The following is a 15,122-nucleotide window of genomic DNA, read 5'->3' as shown; positions in this document are numbered from 1 at the left end:
GGTTCCGGAGTAGGTTCAGGCGTGGGCTCAGGCGTAGGCGTTGGGGTCTCTGAACTTGGTTCTGGTGTTGGAGTGGGTGTCTCTGAACTGGGTTCTGGAGTAGGTTCAGGCGTGGGCTCAGGAGTGGGTGTTGGTGTCTCTGAACTGGGTTCTGGAGTAGGCTCGGGAGTAGGCTCAGGTGTAGGCTCCGGCGTAGGGGTCGGTGTCTCTGAACTAGGCTCCGGGCTTGGAGTTGGAGTAGGCTCTGGAGTGGGCGTTGGTGTCTCCGACGAGCTCTCTGAGGTTAGCTCAGGAGTTGGAGTAGGCTCTGGAGTGGGCTCAGGAGTGGGTGTCGGAGTCTCTGAACTGGGCTCTGGAGTAGGCTCTGGAGTAGGTTCAGGCGTAGGCTCAGGAGTGGGTGTCGGGGTCTCTGAACTAGGCTCGGGGCTTGGAGTTGGAGTAGGCTCCGGTGTAGGAGTCGGTGTCTCCGAGGGGCTCTCAGACGATGGCTCAGGAGTCGGGGTAGGCTCCGGTGTTGGCTCTGGAGTAGGTTCAGGCGTAGGCTCAGGAGTGGGTGTCGGGGTCTCTGAACTAGGCTCCGGACTTGGAGTCGGAGTAGGCGTGGGCGTCTCCGACGAGCTCTCCAAAGTTGGCTCTGGAGAGGGTGTAGGAGTAGGCTCAGGGGTCGGAGTAGGTTCCGGCGTAGGCTCAGGTGTAGGCGTGGGCGTCTCCGACGAGCTCTCAGAACTAGGCTCCGGGCTTGGTGTAGGTGTAGGCTCAGGCGTGGGCGTGGGCGTCGGGGTAGGCGTCTCCGACGAGCTCTCAGAAGTCGACCCAGGAGTCGACGAGGGAGTCTCCTCAACCGACGACGATGACGACGACGACAAAGAAGAAGAAGAAGGCGTTTCAGAAGGAGTGTAAGTGCCCGAGGGCGAAGCAGCCTCCGACGAGGAAGACGGCGACTCAGCAGGACCACTTGACGTCGGGATCCCCTCACTGGTCGAGGACGAGGGCTGAATCTCTACAGACGTAGACGACGTCGCCGGAGTAGGGCTTTCAATCGATGACGAGAAGGAAACAGTTGAAGAAGACGAAGCGAATGAATAGTCCTGTGTGGACGACGAAACCGAAGGCTCGGCGCTCGAGGAGACTGTCAATACCGTGCTTGCAGACGTACTCACTCCAAGACTTGTCGTCGAGTAAGGAATGGTGAATGCCGTCGAAGTACCTGATATGAGAGAAGACGGCCTCTTCCGACACCGCCTGGTGCGATGAGCATCGGCGACGGCCAAAGAAACCGCAAGAGCAGCCAAAAGCCCCCTCATCTTGCCAGACTTATGTGATTACCGTCAAACCCAAGGTCAAGAACAAGTCCACCGATCAGTCGAACGTCGAAGCAAACGAGAGACAAGAAACGCAACCCAAAAACAAAACGCCCACAACCGTCCAGGACGCAGACCAATATATCTACTATCCTCCACAAACCTTCAACCCTAACCAAGTTCTCCCTCTCCCTATCCATCATGCCGTGGGGCCCGCAAGCGTGGGAAAAAGTACAGTCAGGCTGGCGCAGACGACAACACACGATATGGCTTAACCCTCACGGACTCTGTTCGCAGGCCGTTCCAGACTCCGTACCTGAAATGAACGGCGGCGCCGCCAAGTGGGCACCACAACAGAACCCTAATGCGGAAATCGGTTAGCGCTGCTCCGATTCGGCTAAGCCTTGCCCGCCAAGCGACGACCTCGTGGAAATTGAACGTCCGACGACAGGTACCTTTCGCTTATTGAGGCTTTTCGGCGTGCGGGCTTGAGGCTTGCGGGCTTGAAGGCAGATGGCAGGTCCAGTCTCGCTTGGAGTATTGGATCCAGAACCCTAATTAATGCCGTGGTCGACGACGACGCCTGTCGATAAGGGAGACTTCGGCACCGCCGTGCCACGCTATAGTATCATACAATCTCGGATCTGAAAAAATCTGCATGACCACGAACCACGAGTATGGCTCTGGACTTCCGAGCACGGTACCCGCCCCCAGATCTGTACCACGGGCCAGTCCAGCTGTTTAAATTGGCCGTGCCTGCATCTGCGTGCCGTTTCGGTATCGGAGCTTAGGACGAGAGCGTCCAGAACAGAGTACATGGTAGCCGAGCGAGTACTCCTTATAGGCGCGACCACCTACGGCTCTATAACTCCACAGTCCCATCAATCCGGTCTATAAACCTAAGAACATACTTTTCCATACTAATTAATCGTCGTCTTCCTTCTCTAAGCTCGTGTTATCTTCCCGAGTATGCATCGCCAAGACAGCCCTCTCTATTACATTCCCGTCTACTCCCTACCGACACGCTGTAGGCATACATATGCAAAAACACGCTAAAGAAGGGTATATCGAGGCACACACCCAAAATACCTACGAATCCAGTCCATTCTACTCTTCCATCTTCTGGTCTCTGGATATTCCATCTCTAGACATTCTCCTTGGATAGATTCGAGAAGCTTGAGGATTACTGGTAGCTGGCTGGCTAGTCTGGTCTGGTCTGGTCTGGTCTGGTCTGGCGTGGATACTCGTCTGTTTTGACGCTCAGGTTTCTTTACCTTGTTCTTACTTTTTTTGCGCCCAATCCCCAGCGCCCAAATCTCTACGTTTACTTCTCTACGTTTACTTCTCTGCGTTTTAATTTCATCTACGTTTTTGATCCTCTTGCGTTTTAGTTCTCTGCGTTTTTAAATTCTCTCTACGTTTTAGTTCTCTGCGTTTAATTCTCTACGTTTGAATTTATCTACGTTCAATTCTTTGCCTCATTATCTTCCACGTCCCCCTTGCCTTCACGTCCCCTTGCCTTCCCGTCCTCTCGCCTTCCCTTCCCTTCCCTTCCCCGTCCTTCTCTTCCCCCTCCCCTCTATTTTCGCCCAAGAAAGAATCACCCGAGAAGCGAAGAAACGAGACGGAACGAGACGAGACGGGTCGTGCACGCGCACGTGCAAGAAATGGGAGGGGAAGGAAGGAAGGAAGGGGGTCTGTTATAATATATAATATATACGTGTAGATTGTATGGTTGTATTGTATAGTATATTGTATTAGAATTACGACATTTTTTTGTTTGGTCCTCCGTCTAATTCATCTACGGGTTCCGCTTTGCAGTAGCGGGTTTTGTTATCGATTACTCGTGTGTCCGGTTTCGTTGGGTCGTTGAGCGTGCGTGTAGGCGTGTAGGCGTGTAGACGTCCGTGTAGACATCATGATGTAGGCATGAGGCATGTATACCATCCCCTTCTCTTCTCTTCCTTTCTAATCTTCTCTATTCCCCCCTTCCCCCATTCCATCCCCCTACCAAACACCACAACCCCAACCCCCCTCAATCACAGTGCACAAACCCATCAGAATGCGTATGACACGACTGCAACACACACAAAATCAGCACTCACCCCCAACCAACAAGCACCAAACAAACAAACTAAACACTCACCGCATCAGCACTCTGCGTCACAGACGGCGTCTCCACCGCCACAGACGACACCACCCCCGACGGCGACGGCGTCGCAGCAGGCGCCCCCTCCTCCTCAACAGCCGAGTAAACCCCATGACACCCGACCCCAGGCACAGAAATATCAAACCCATAAACATCGACAGCAAAAAGCTGCAACGAATCGCTATTCAGCACCGCCTCCTCCGGCCTCTCACGCGCCAGTGCCAGCATCTCCGGGTAGTCCTCGGCGAAATGGCCGACGAGGCCCTCGCTAATGCGGGGCACGTGCAGGACGCGGTGGAGGAGGTCGGTGGCGAAGAAGGCGTTTGCGGGCGAGTTGGCGACGGTGTAGCCGCGGCTGCAGAGGGCGTTGAGGGACCAGCGGATGCCGGAGAAGGAGCGTGGGCAGATGACGGTTTCTTGGGTGGCGTTTGAGCCGCGCCAGTGGCCGGCGTATGCTGGGGGTTTGTGTTAGGGGAATGGTGAAAAGGGGGGTGCATGGTGAAAAGGGGGGGCACGGGACAGGGAGACCTACTATCAGGATGCAGAGCACAGTTGCCGTCGGGGTCGTCGCAGCGGAAAAGGGTGTCGGCGCGGTCGGCGGAGAGGATGCGTTCGTACCAGCCGATTGGGCCGGCGGTGGGCGCCTGGCCGAACCACTGGGAGTACTGGGCGGAGCTGTTGCCGAAGCGGAGGATGTGCTGCTTTGCGTGCTGGGCGAGGAGGAGCATTTCGTGGAGGGCGTCCTGGAGCTGGGCGCGCTCGGTGGCGTTGCAGGAGCTGTGGATGGGGAAGTCGGGCGTGGCGCCGTGGTCCCAGGGGGTTGGGGTGGGAGCCGGTTGGTTTGGGGGGGTGGTGATGGAGGGTGCTTGACGGGCGAGGAGAGGGGAGGCGGTGGATGCGCCGGTGAGGGCGGCGAGGAGGATGGTGGTGGTGGTGGTGGTGGTGAGGGAAGGCATTGTGGATACTGGGGAGCGAGGGGGAGTTGAAGATGGAAAGATATCAATCGCGGACCTGAAGGATGTCAATCGCGGAGGAGCCCAAGATGCTGCTGGAGTTCTGTTTGACGGGCGAACATGGCCGTCTTATGAAGTGCCGGCGAGGTACTCATGATTGTTCACGTCTTGACTCGACATCGCCGTCCGCGGTCGTGTACACCCCCATGCCAACATCACGATAGTCTTGGAAGAACAGCCTTCTTGTCATGCTTACGGCAAGGACGAAGCCACTTTCAGAGGATGTTGTGACGCCACAATAAGAAACTTTTCACCGTCACGGCCCACCTGAGTACTACCGAGATGCGGCGTGAACGTCCGAACAAAAAAACGTGGTAAGCGAACGGTTACATCGACTGCAAGGTGCTCAGAATGGCTTGGAGGTGATTCGAGAAGTCGGATGGATTTTGTTGTTTTGGGGAATCGTCGGCTGTGTTGATTCGCCAGCTCGGGGCCTGAGTGGAGAATTGTTACTCTATAATTACCTACCACAAACGAAGGGCAACGGCGGCAAATCAGTAAACCAGGACGGAAGGATTTCAGCGCGGATAACTGCGTAGTTCCAATGTCTGTCCATCCATGACCTCGTCCGAGACAGTTCCCATGGCCTCGTCCATATGCGTGTGTGGTTGACCGTGTTTTGCCAAGCTCCGCCGAGAGATATCTGGACATGGCTTGGCACAGTACTCAGCTTGGCCATCACGGGACAGTGGTGGATTCCGCCGCTCCTCCCAGTGCAGCAAGACACTTTTTTACGTGAACAATTCCGCCGATCGACGCCCTCGCCGCCTTGAAGACGTCCGTGGGCAGGTTGACAGGCCCGGAATACGCGAGGCCTCCTGCTCGTTTGGGTTAAGAAGAACAGCCCTACGTGGGGGAAGGACGGATCAGGATTCTGTGTTGCTGCTGCTGCTGATGCTGCTGATGCTGCTGATGCTGCTGTTGCCTCTCTCCCCGTGCCTCCTTTCTGGACTTTTGCCTCTTCCTCCAATTCCATGGCGTGTAGGATGCTGAGCAGTGACCTCTAAGACATGCCAAGAGTCACGTTTCGGCCCATGATCCATCAAGGTTTTTGCCTTGAGCCAGCATAAGTCCCGGACGGCGTCCTCTACGCGATATATGGCCTTGTCTTCTTCGTCTTCTTCTTCTCCCGATATCTCCCATCATCTCTAGACACTCGCCATGTTGCACAACAGTCGATTATTGCTGCGAGGCTTCGTTGCCGCGTGGCTGGGCTGCGCGGTCTGCGCGCAGACAGAGGCACCGGCGTCGTCGACCACGGCTCCAGAGATTCCGACGGCCGTGTCCAGCTGCCATGCCCATGGCGCAACGCAGTACTGCGAGGCTGGGACGGAAGAGTACCCCATCCTGATGGAAGCCACGCCGACGGGAGAGTTGCCGTCGGAGTACACTGGCTGTCACGCACATGGAAGCGATGCGTACGTTGCGTGTGATCTGTCCGTCTTGTGTGCCCGGGCTAACTGTGCACTTCAGGTTCTGTTTCGCTCCGGATGGCAGTGAGGTCCAGTTGGTGATTGAGACATCCGGGGCCGAGGAGCCGGCGGATGAGCACTCGCACGGTGGAGAGGAGGAGGGTAACGGCTGTCACTTCCATGCCGGGGTTGAGTAAGTCGGCTGAAGCCAGGCCGGTGATGTCAAGGACTAATGAACTCTGACAGACACTGCCCTGGACAAGAAGAGGTGTCGTGTGAGCGCACGGACAGGGACTACAACGTGCCCCTGAGAATCGGACTGCTGTTTGTGATTCTGGTGACGAGTGGTATCGGCGTGTTCTTGCCGATTGCCATTGCCAAGTTCAACCTCCCGTTCCAGCAGGGAAGCCTCATGGTGGTCAAGCAGTTTGGCACCGGAGTCATCATCTCGACGGCATTTATCCACGTAAGGCTTGGGCTTGGAACTCGGAAAGTCTGCTTTGCTAACCAGCAGTCCAGCTATTCACGCACGCACAACTGATGTTTGCCAACCAATGTCTCGGGGAGCTGAGCTACGAGGGCACCACAGCCGCCATTGTCATGGCCGGCATCATCGTCTCGTTCCTGATCGACTACCTGTCCCACCGCGTCGTGTACTGGCGCCGCAGCCAGGCAAGCGACCGCGACTCGGAAGCACCGTCGACAAACGACGGCAGCGACACAGCGGCGAAGAGCTCAGTCACAAGACCCGACACCAGCACCGCCCTCGCGCCATCCCACGGCCACGGACACGCAACGCCAGGCGAGTGGCAGACGGATACGCTGACGGTGGCATCTCTCGAAGCCGGAATCCTGTTCCACTCGATCCTGATCGGACTGACGCTCGTGGTGGCGGGCGATTCGGGGTTCATCACGCTGTTCATCGTGATTGTGTTTCACCAGATGTTCGAGGGACTCGCGCTCGGCAGCATGATTGCACAGGTCCCGTCCGGCCTGCTGGCGACGTGGAAGAAGTGCGTGATGGGGCTTGCGTTTACGGTGATTACGCCGATTGGCATGGCGATTGGGATTGGGGTGTTGAATCACTTTAATGGCAATGACAGGAGCACGATTGTGGCGATTGGCACGCTGGATGCGTTCAGCGCGGGCATCCTGGTGTGGGTGGGCGTGGTGGAGATGCTGGCCAAGGACTGGATGGAGGGCCCGTTGCTGAATGCCGGAGTGGTGCGCACGCTGCTTGCGGGCACGAGTCTGGTGGCGGGCCTGGTGGTGATGAGCGTGCTGGGGAAGTGGGCGTGAGGGGGGTGGTGAAGGTTGGATAGTTGATATAATATGGTGTGGTAGTGTGGATTGGTAGGTGTGATTAGGTAATGCATGGCTATCTTGTTCTAATGGTATAGAGTGGCCTCAGGTGTACGTAGCCTCAGGCAGGTATTAGTAGCCTCAGGTATGAAGAAGTGCAGCCTCAGGCACTCCGCTCCAGACTCCCACTTGACCTGACCCAACCTAACAGGAAATTATTTCTCCCACCGTCGACTGAAGACGATGCAAGACAGCGCGCTTACATAGTCCTGCCTGCCTCAGGCACCGACATACCTCGGCACCGATATACCTGGCAGCTGCAAAGGCTAGCATCCACAAAATGGAGGTATAGGCAGGTAGCGTGTCTCGCGCATATATATATATATATATATATCCTGTATGTGTACATGACCACCTAGGTACTTTCGGATATGAGATGGCATGAGCTGCATGCATCAGTCGTGGCTGTGCAGGTCAGTGTATACGATGTAATGTGGAATATAGAATGTAGGATGAGTAGTGTAGACAGTTGGGTTAGTCAGGTACGAGATACGAGGGCAAGGTTGGCTTGGGGCGCATTGATTGGTTGTGTAGTATAGGTAGGTAATTAGCCAGGACGGAGAGGGGTGGATATAGCTCACAATTAACAGCAGTACAGCAGTACCGTTAAAGTGAGGCAGCAATGAGCAGCATCAATGGCATGATAGACAAGGTGTATGTACAGCATGTATAATATGTTGCTATTGTATATGATCGACGATGCATGGGTTTATAGTGTAGTAGTACGGCAGTACAGGACATATGTAGTAGGATGGCGTGATGGGGGATAGACAGACAGTATTATGCATGCAAGTGTGGCGTGCACGGGTCAATCGAGCGGATCGAGGGAAAGAGGAAGAGGGAGGGATCATTAGTGTGTGTGTGTATGTGGCACAGGTGGAAGGAGCAGACGAGAGAAGTCGAGAGCCGGGCGCGGCATTAGTCGGCGTCGGCAGTACTCCGGCAGTACTGTGCGTGCGTGTGTGTCTGTGTGTGTAGGCGCGGCAAATGGGTCAAGAACAGCTGCGAGTGCTGATGTGCAATTTCCCACAAACCGCTCCTATTGGCTGGCGACTCGCTAAACCCGTCGATTGGAAACGGCGGACGGTGGTGGAGGCGTGCGCGCTGACAGGACAGTAATTAATTAGTAGATATGGAAGGTACGTGGATGTGAGGCAGGAAGGTGCAATCAGTCAGTCAGTCAGTCAGTCAGTCAGTCACTGCCAGTCGGTCGGCCTGACTGATATAATAATTGCCTCAGCTCTCTCTCTCTCTCTCCATGCAATGTGTGTGTGGGCGTGCGTGCAGAGTGGATGGTTTGTGGGTTGGTTTGTGGGAATGTGGAGTGCGTGCGGGCGTGTGCGTGCGTGCATACGTGCTGCTTGGGGGCGGGCGGCGTGGACGATGGATGGGATCAATATAGTGATATGATTGTGATTGTGATGCCGAGAATTACGAATTACTGTAATGGTTAATTAGCCGCGATATACACACTGTAGCACGGGGAGAATAGGACCGGATAATAGGACCGGATAATAGGACCTGACTGCCAGCCTGCCTGCCAGCCAGTTGATATCAAATCCCCTCTCCTCTCCCGCCCGGCACAGTACCACCGTCTCCTTGCATGCATGTGCAGCAATCGATTGTGTTGGCGATTCGTGTGTGTGTGAAGCGTGTGAAGAATGCTGCGAATGCTACTACTCTACTTCCTCCACGCGCCGGCACAGGCACAGTAGACAGTAGACAGATACCCTGGCTGTAATGTATATGTGTATGTGTGCATGTGTGTGTGTGCCTGTGCCCCGTGCCCTGTGCGTGCCTGGCTGCCTGGCTGCCTTGCCCGTCCTTGTCTCTCTCAACTTTGCCGACCGCCGCCCCATTTACTTCTCCCTCGCTCGTCCGTCTCTTCTTGTCTCTCCCTCCAACAACACCAACACAACACCACCGCCCGTTTATTCACTTCTCTCTCTCTCCCTTCCACCCCCTTCTTGGTCCTTGATCCTGTCGCTCGTTACTTCTTGCCTGCTTCCTTTCGTTCGTCCTCTTTTTTTTTTGGGACCTTTACAACAACAATACACGCTGTGCGCTTTGCTTGTCACCACTACTTCTCTCCCACTCCTCCACTTCACCTACAAACTCACTGTCAGCTTCAATCCTCCGACTCGTTCACGTCCACGTCCAACACTGCCATCGCCATCATCATCGCCTATTCTTCGCCGTCTACCTATCCACATGACATCTCCTTGAACTCCATAGACACTCTACGCCAGCTGTCGTATTTTGTCCATCTCGCGCTCCATCAACCCCACAAAGCGATCGTCGTTCACCATGACTGCGACAAGCCCCGGTATGTTTGCCTTCTTCTCTACTGCTTGTCTACTTCTCGGCCCTGCTGACTCCTGCCCAGAGGTCGCGCGTGTCTTGCGGACAATCTTCCGACGCTGTATCGAGTGCGAAAACGTCGCCCTGAGCTGTCCTTCCTGTCCCACCGGCCAGATCTGCTCCATCACCACAAAGACGTGCGATACCTGTCCTGGCGCCATCTGTATCGCCGACCCCAGCGCCAGCAGCAACAATGCCGCGAACAAAAAGTCGGGGCCCAATGTCGGCGCCATTGCCGGCGGTGTTGTCGGCGGCATCGCTTTCATCGTGCTTGCTACCTGGCTGGTGTGGAAATTCTGCATCAAGCGTCGCCAACAAGAGATGGACGACGCCGCGGCGTGGGACCAGACAAACCTGCCGCCAGAGAAACGCAACACCCAGTTTACCATGCGGAGAGACGCCCGCATGTCCACCCACACCGTCCACTCGCTGGCCTCCACCGTCCTCACTCGCGCCTCCAACATCATCCAGATTGCCTACATTCCCGGCATCACCAACCGCTCCGGCCCGCAATCTCCCCAGCTGCTGGTGCCTCCCGTTCCGCCCATCCCCATCATCGTCTCCAACTCCTCCCAGCCCTCCAGTCCCTACTCTCAACAGCACGAAGATTCCCACTACTTTATGCCCGGTGACCTCCGCTCCGTCCGTGGCTCCACCTACACCGGCTACACCGACGTCTCCGACAACAGGAGCAGCTTCCACACCATCAACACCATCGTAAACGACAACCGCAGCAGCTTCCACACCATGCACTCGCGCCAGAGCATCACTCCCAGCCTGGCCAGGAGCAGTGTCGCCACGACCATCTACCGGAACGATGCCGTCGTCGACCCGATGCCGGCCACCACCGTGCTCCGTGGCAAGGCCGCCGTCATAAACGTCAAGTCTGGCAGTCCGCTGGCCACACCAGCCCCCGGCACCCCTCAGGCCCCGTCGGCCGAATTTGGAAGCATCCAACGACCCGCCCAGACGCGCACCCCTTCAAGCCCCTCTCTGACTGCTGGAAACCCGCCACCTTCTTCCTCTTCCGTCAGCGAGGCCAGACCGGTGCCCGTCACGATATCCAAGAAGAAGCCCAGCTTGATCAGCATGAACTCGAGCTCTAGCCTGCTCTCAATCTCACCCATCTCCACACCGCGCCCAAACACCCTCAACTCGGCCGTCTCCATCTCCGAGTCCGACGACGAGCAAAGCTCCATCCGACGCAGTCTTGTCGATGACGGGCGTGCCTCGCCCGGGCTTGCCGACATACCCGGCGACCTGCCCGTCTCCACACACAGCCCCTTTGCCGACATGAGCGCCACCATTCTCTCTCCTCGAACCCACCAGCAGCAGTCCGGCTCCCGCCGCGCCGCCGCCCTCGATCCCGTCACCGAGACGGACGAGACGCGGCGAGAGAGCTCACAGATTGGCCGCAGCCGAAGTCCCTTTGGCGACGAACATGAATGCCCGTGAAGCGCCGTCTGAGATTTCGCACATGGGCACATGGGCACATGACTGGAGTTATTGGTGGCTACGGCGTTGTTGTGCTTGGTCTTTTGGGGGCGGGGGGCCATACTTCTGTGTTTCGAGACTGGGTTCTCGACTTGCCATCTTCTTACATCTACTTTCCATCTTCTCCCATCTTCTTCTCCCATGTCCACTCGACTATCTCATATCCCTTTCTGTTGTCCTGACGCATGAGACGAACACGCACGCCACGACGGATGCCTGGCTGGGCTTGTGCGGCTTGTGCGGCTTGTGTGGCCTGTGTGGCTTGTGCCGCCTGTGTGGCTTGTGTAGCCTATGTAGCTGTCTTGCAGCGGTCTTGTAGCTGGAGGTGTTAATCCTAGAGTCATCGTATCAATATTGTTTAGCTAGAAGACTACTCCTTGGGGTTCTCCTCTTTGAATCATCCCATGTAGCTATCCTGGGTAGATGTAGAAACCACGACTACGACTGATACTGCTACTTTAGAATTGAACTATATGATAATTCAATCTTGCCGCTTACCCTATTCTCTGTAGTATGCTATACTAGACTAGACTCTACTAGTTATAGGAGGCTATAAGAAGTTACATGCTATATAGAAATAGACTAGGCACGTACTTGTAGTATAGCATAGAGTCTAGATGGATTGGAATAGTATAGTATAGTATAGTATAGTAAATTATAGTATAGAGTAAGTAGAGTAAAAGAGTACAGTAGTATATATGTAGGTATATATAAGTTATACAGTATATATATATATATATATATACTAGTATAGAGTGAGTACTAGTAGTCAAGATAGATTCCGGTTTGTGGAGTGTTAGCTATATAATAGAACATACTACTATTAGCTATACTAGAGTACTAGCCCATAGAGTACTAGCCCATAGAGTAAGTAGTAAGTGACTAGAGAGAGAATGAATAAGAGAGAAGATGAGTTGATTGAAAATGTGTGTTTTATTTATATATATATGCATGCATGCTTACTTTGTATCGTTCGTGTTCTTCTATCGGTGTATTGGCATGTCTTCTTCTTCTTCTTCTTCTTCTTTTGCGTCTTCGTTATGTTCTTGCTGTATTCTTGGCATATTCGTATTCATGCGTTGACCAGACCAATACATACCGCCTGGCTCTTAGGTAGGTGGTGCCCCGAGGCTCTGGAATGAGGGAGCTTGTGTATAGAGTATGGGATGGATGGAAGGATGGGATGGATGGGATGGGATGGATGGGATGGATGGATGGATGGATGGGATATGTATGTATATATGCCATGCCATCATAGCGTACATGTCCGGAGTATATAGTAGACAGTAGACAGAGACAGTAGACGAGAAACGAGCGAGGAGAGACGAGAGACGAGAGACGAGAGACGAGACCACACCACGCCACGCCACGCCACGCTAGACGACAGACCACGCCATATACGAGCAATAACACCGTCGTCATCATAACCATCATCACAGTCATGTCCAGCGTCACAATCAAACATCATGCCCATCACAACCACAACCCTCCCCAAATCCCCTCCCAATCCCTCCCCCCTAACAAAGAAAAACCCACCTCCCTCTCTACCTCCCCCTCCCTCCAAACCCCTCAAACCCTCCTCCTCCCCCACACCCTCGCCGCCGTACTCATGTTCGACCTCGACCTCGCCCTCTCCCTCGTCGGCGGCGGCGGAAATACATCGATCCCTACCCCCACGCTCCGTCTTTCTTCGTCTGTATAGCTGTATCTACCGCCACCGCTACTATATCCATCAAAGCCACCGCCACTATATCCATCAAAACCACCCCGCGATTGTGCCGGTGGTGCAGATGGTGCCGGATACACGCCCGCTCTGCTCCATGCATCGTTTCTTTCCCTGTCCCTTTCTCTCTCGCTCTCCCTTTCCCTGCCCCTCTCCCTCTCCCTCTCCCTTTCCCTGTCCCTCTCCCTCTCCCGCACAGCAGCCGCAAACCCCTGCGTCCGCAGCACGGACGGCGGCGAAGGCGGCGAGCACGGTGGACTGGGGAAGCGCATTCCAGCCGTACTCGCCGTGGCAGCCGTAGCCGTAGTAGGGCCAGTAGGCACAGGACTAGTCGTAGCTCGAACAGGAGGAGGAGGCGGATAAGGATGCGCAGGCGTGTATAGACCGCCGTGCAAGAACTCCTCGTGTTTAGCTGTAGTTTTAGCCGTAGTTTTAGCCGTAGTTTTGGCCGTACTTTCAGGGGGCTGGGGAGGAGAGGAAGAGGAGAAGGGGGAGAAAGGGGAGGAAAGGGGGGGAAACGGGCCGGCGCTGCATGTAGCGCAGTACTGCGGCGCAGAGGGTGAGAAAGAAGGGGGATGCGGGAACGACGGCGGAGGAGGGAAAGAAGACGGAGCAGGAAAAGAAGACGGAGGATGCGGAGCCGCAACATCAACAAGCCGGCCATGCACGGCCGCCAACGGCACCCCCTTGCGCGACACAGGACTCATCGAGCGTGTTGTCGTGGCCGTGGCCGTCATCATCGTGCCCAACGCCCCATCTCCATTCCCATTCCCACCCCCACCACGACCGCCATCCCCATCCCCATCATACCCCAACCCACGACGATTCGACCGCCGCCGCTGCTGCTGTCCCCCGCCAATCGACCCCCACGTCCCCCAGCGCGACGACGACAGCGCAAGCGCCTGCCAGAGCCGCACCATCAGCGGGCGAAAGGAGAGCAGACAGAGCGCGATGAGGTAGAAGGAGGATTCCATGACGGAGAGCTGCATCAGCCGCACGGCGGGCCAGGTGCCGTCGGTGCCAAAGTCGTTGGCGAAGAAGCCGACGAAGCGGACGGTGGCCATTATTGTGCCTCTGTTTGGGTGAGAGGGGTGTTAGATGGGGGATTTGCTTTGCTTTGTTTGGTGGTTGTGCTGGGGATAGGGGGTGAGGATGGAATAGGGGTGAGGAAAACGGAAAGGACATACATGCTCCCAACCAGAAACGTAGCCACAAGCCCCAGCTTAACCCTCCCAGCCAGCTTCGTCCCGAGAATAACCGGAATCGGCAGAACCAAGCAGACCAAGTCCGTCAGCAAATTCACAACAGTACTATAGCGCATCCAAGCATTGATATCGATGCACCGGCCCGGCAGCCGCGGCAGCCAGGCCTTGTGAAAGGGCACGCACAGTGCGGCGGCAGGCAGCATACTGCCCACGCAGTTCAGCGCCACGAGCACGCCCGCGACCCAGCACAGGGCGCGCGACACGGGCGCCGTGAAGATGCGCAGGTAGGTGGCGAGGATGGCGAGTTTGGGAAAGGCGACGGCGGGGAGGTAGGTCAGGCAGATGGCCAGCAGGAAGACGGTCCAGGACTTGCGGCGGGCGGTGTCGTGCATGCCCAGCGGCGGGTAGTATTCTTCGTGGTGGCCGATGTCGCCTGTTGCTGTGCAGACTGTTGGGTTGGGGGGATGTGGTCAGCGGAGGGTCTGTATGTGTATCTCGAATGCTCTCCTTACGCACAGGGGGGGATATACACGTACCGAGACACACGGTGATTTGCGCCGCCAGACACAGCGCCGCGCACACCGTGTACGTGTCGTCCTGGCCCCAGCGGATCCGCGCCATGCTTCTTGCCGTGAATCGCAGCGTCAGGAAGACGGAGCACAGGAAGATGAAGATGCCGCACGTGATGTACACCAGGTGGCCGTTGTACTCGTCTATGTATGCCTGCGAGACCGCGCGTGCCGTGGGCGTAGTAGCGGCGACGAGCACCGCACTCGAGACGCTCTGCGCTCCTCCTCCTCCTGTTGCTGCGATCGGACTCGTCGGGCGCGGGCTTGGGCTTGGGCTCTGCGAGACATCGAGGAAGAGCGTGTAGCTCGGCGTGTTGAGCATGGCGGTTTCCAGGCCCATACTTTGTCAGTGTTGATGATTGACACCACGGGGTTCCGCTCTCCGGTTCAGTCAGGTACAGATATCGTATTGGCTCAAGAAACCGTGAGATTTTTGCCCTTCTTCTTCTTCTTCTTCTTCTTCTTCTTCTTCTTCTTCTTCTTCTTCTTCTTCTTCTTCTTCTTCTTCTTCTTCTTCTTCTTCTTCTTCTTCT

General features: G+C 55.8%; 5 protein-coding genes across 5 annotated transcripts in view; 2 read left to right on the top strand and 3 right to left on the bottom strand.

Moving 5' to 3' along the window:
• EJ05DRAFT_480438 (uncharacterized protein) overlaps positions 1-1,401 on the bottom strand; it is a 2,789-nt gene extending 1,388 nt beyond the window's left edge. Inside the window, exon 1 of the mRNA XM_033744867.1 lies at positions 56-1,401. Coding sequence (XP_033595876.1) covers positions 56-1,304 — 1,249 coding nt within the window. The 5' untranslated portion in view covers positions 1,305-1,401. The remainder of the gene's footprint in view (positions 1-55) is intronic.
• Positions 1,402-3,336: 1,935 nt separating this feature from the next.
• EJ05DRAFT_444804 (zincin) lies at positions 3,337-4,406 on the bottom strand (the record flags this gene model as incomplete). The annotated part of the gene is made up of 3 exons (XM_033742142.1): positions 3,337-3,378; positions 3,448-3,905; positions 3,983-4,406. 3 exons carry the CDS (start codon positions 4,404-4,406, stop codon positions 3,337-3,339), a joined length of 924 nt encoding a protein of 307 aa, XP_033595875.1.
• A 258-nt stretch (positions 4,407-4,664) lies between these two features.
• EJ05DRAFT_214321 (uncharacterized protein) lies at positions 4,665-5,687 on the bottom strand. Its single transcript, XM_033739859.1, has 2 exons — positions 5,422-5,687; positions 4,665-5,390 (listed from the first exon to the last, which is right to left on the bottom strand). The coding sequence occupies exons 1-2, from the start codon at positions 5,504-5,506 to the stop codon at positions 4,924-4,926; spliced, it is 552 nt and encodes a 183-aa protein (XP_033595874.1). The 5' UTR covers positions 5,507-5,687; the 3' UTR covers positions 4,665-4,923.
• On the top strand, positions 5,625-7,174 carry EJ05DRAFT_490123 (zinc/iron transporter protein; the record flags this gene model as incomplete). Its single annotated transcript, XM_033745848.1, has 4 exons — positions 5,625-5,881; positions 5,937-6,068; positions 6,122-6,341; positions 6,395-7,174. The coding sequence occupies 4 exons, from the start codon at positions 5,625-5,627 to the stop codon at positions 7,172-7,174; spliced, it is 1,389 nt and encodes a 462-aa protein (XP_033595873.1).
• A 2,206-nt stretch (positions 7,175-9,380) lies between these two features.
• EJ05DRAFT_214309 (uncharacterized protein) lies at positions 9,381-11,152 on the top strand. The gene is made up of 2 exons (XM_033739858.1): positions 9,381-9,563; positions 9,624-11,152. Exons 1-2 carry the CDS (start codon positions 9,545-9,547, stop codon positions 11,051-11,053), a joined length of 1,449 nt encoding a protein of 482 aa, XP_033595872.1. The 5' UTR covers positions 9,381-9,544; the 3' UTR covers positions 11,054-11,152.
• Positions 11,153-15,122: the final 3,970 nt, after the last annotated feature.

Source organism: Pseudovirgaria hyperparasitica (assembly GCF_010093815.1).
Source record: "Pseudovirgaria hyperparasitica strain CBS 121739 unplaced genomic scaffold EJ05scaffold_20, whole genome shotgun sequence".
Lineage (NCBI taxonomy): Eukaryota > Fungi > Ascomycota > Dothideomycetes > Acrospermales > Acrospermaceae > Pseudovirgaria > Pseudovirgaria hyperparasitica.
The sequence above is the reverse complement of the archived record's forward strand: the minus strand, read 5'-3'. Positions and strand labels throughout refer to the sequence as shown.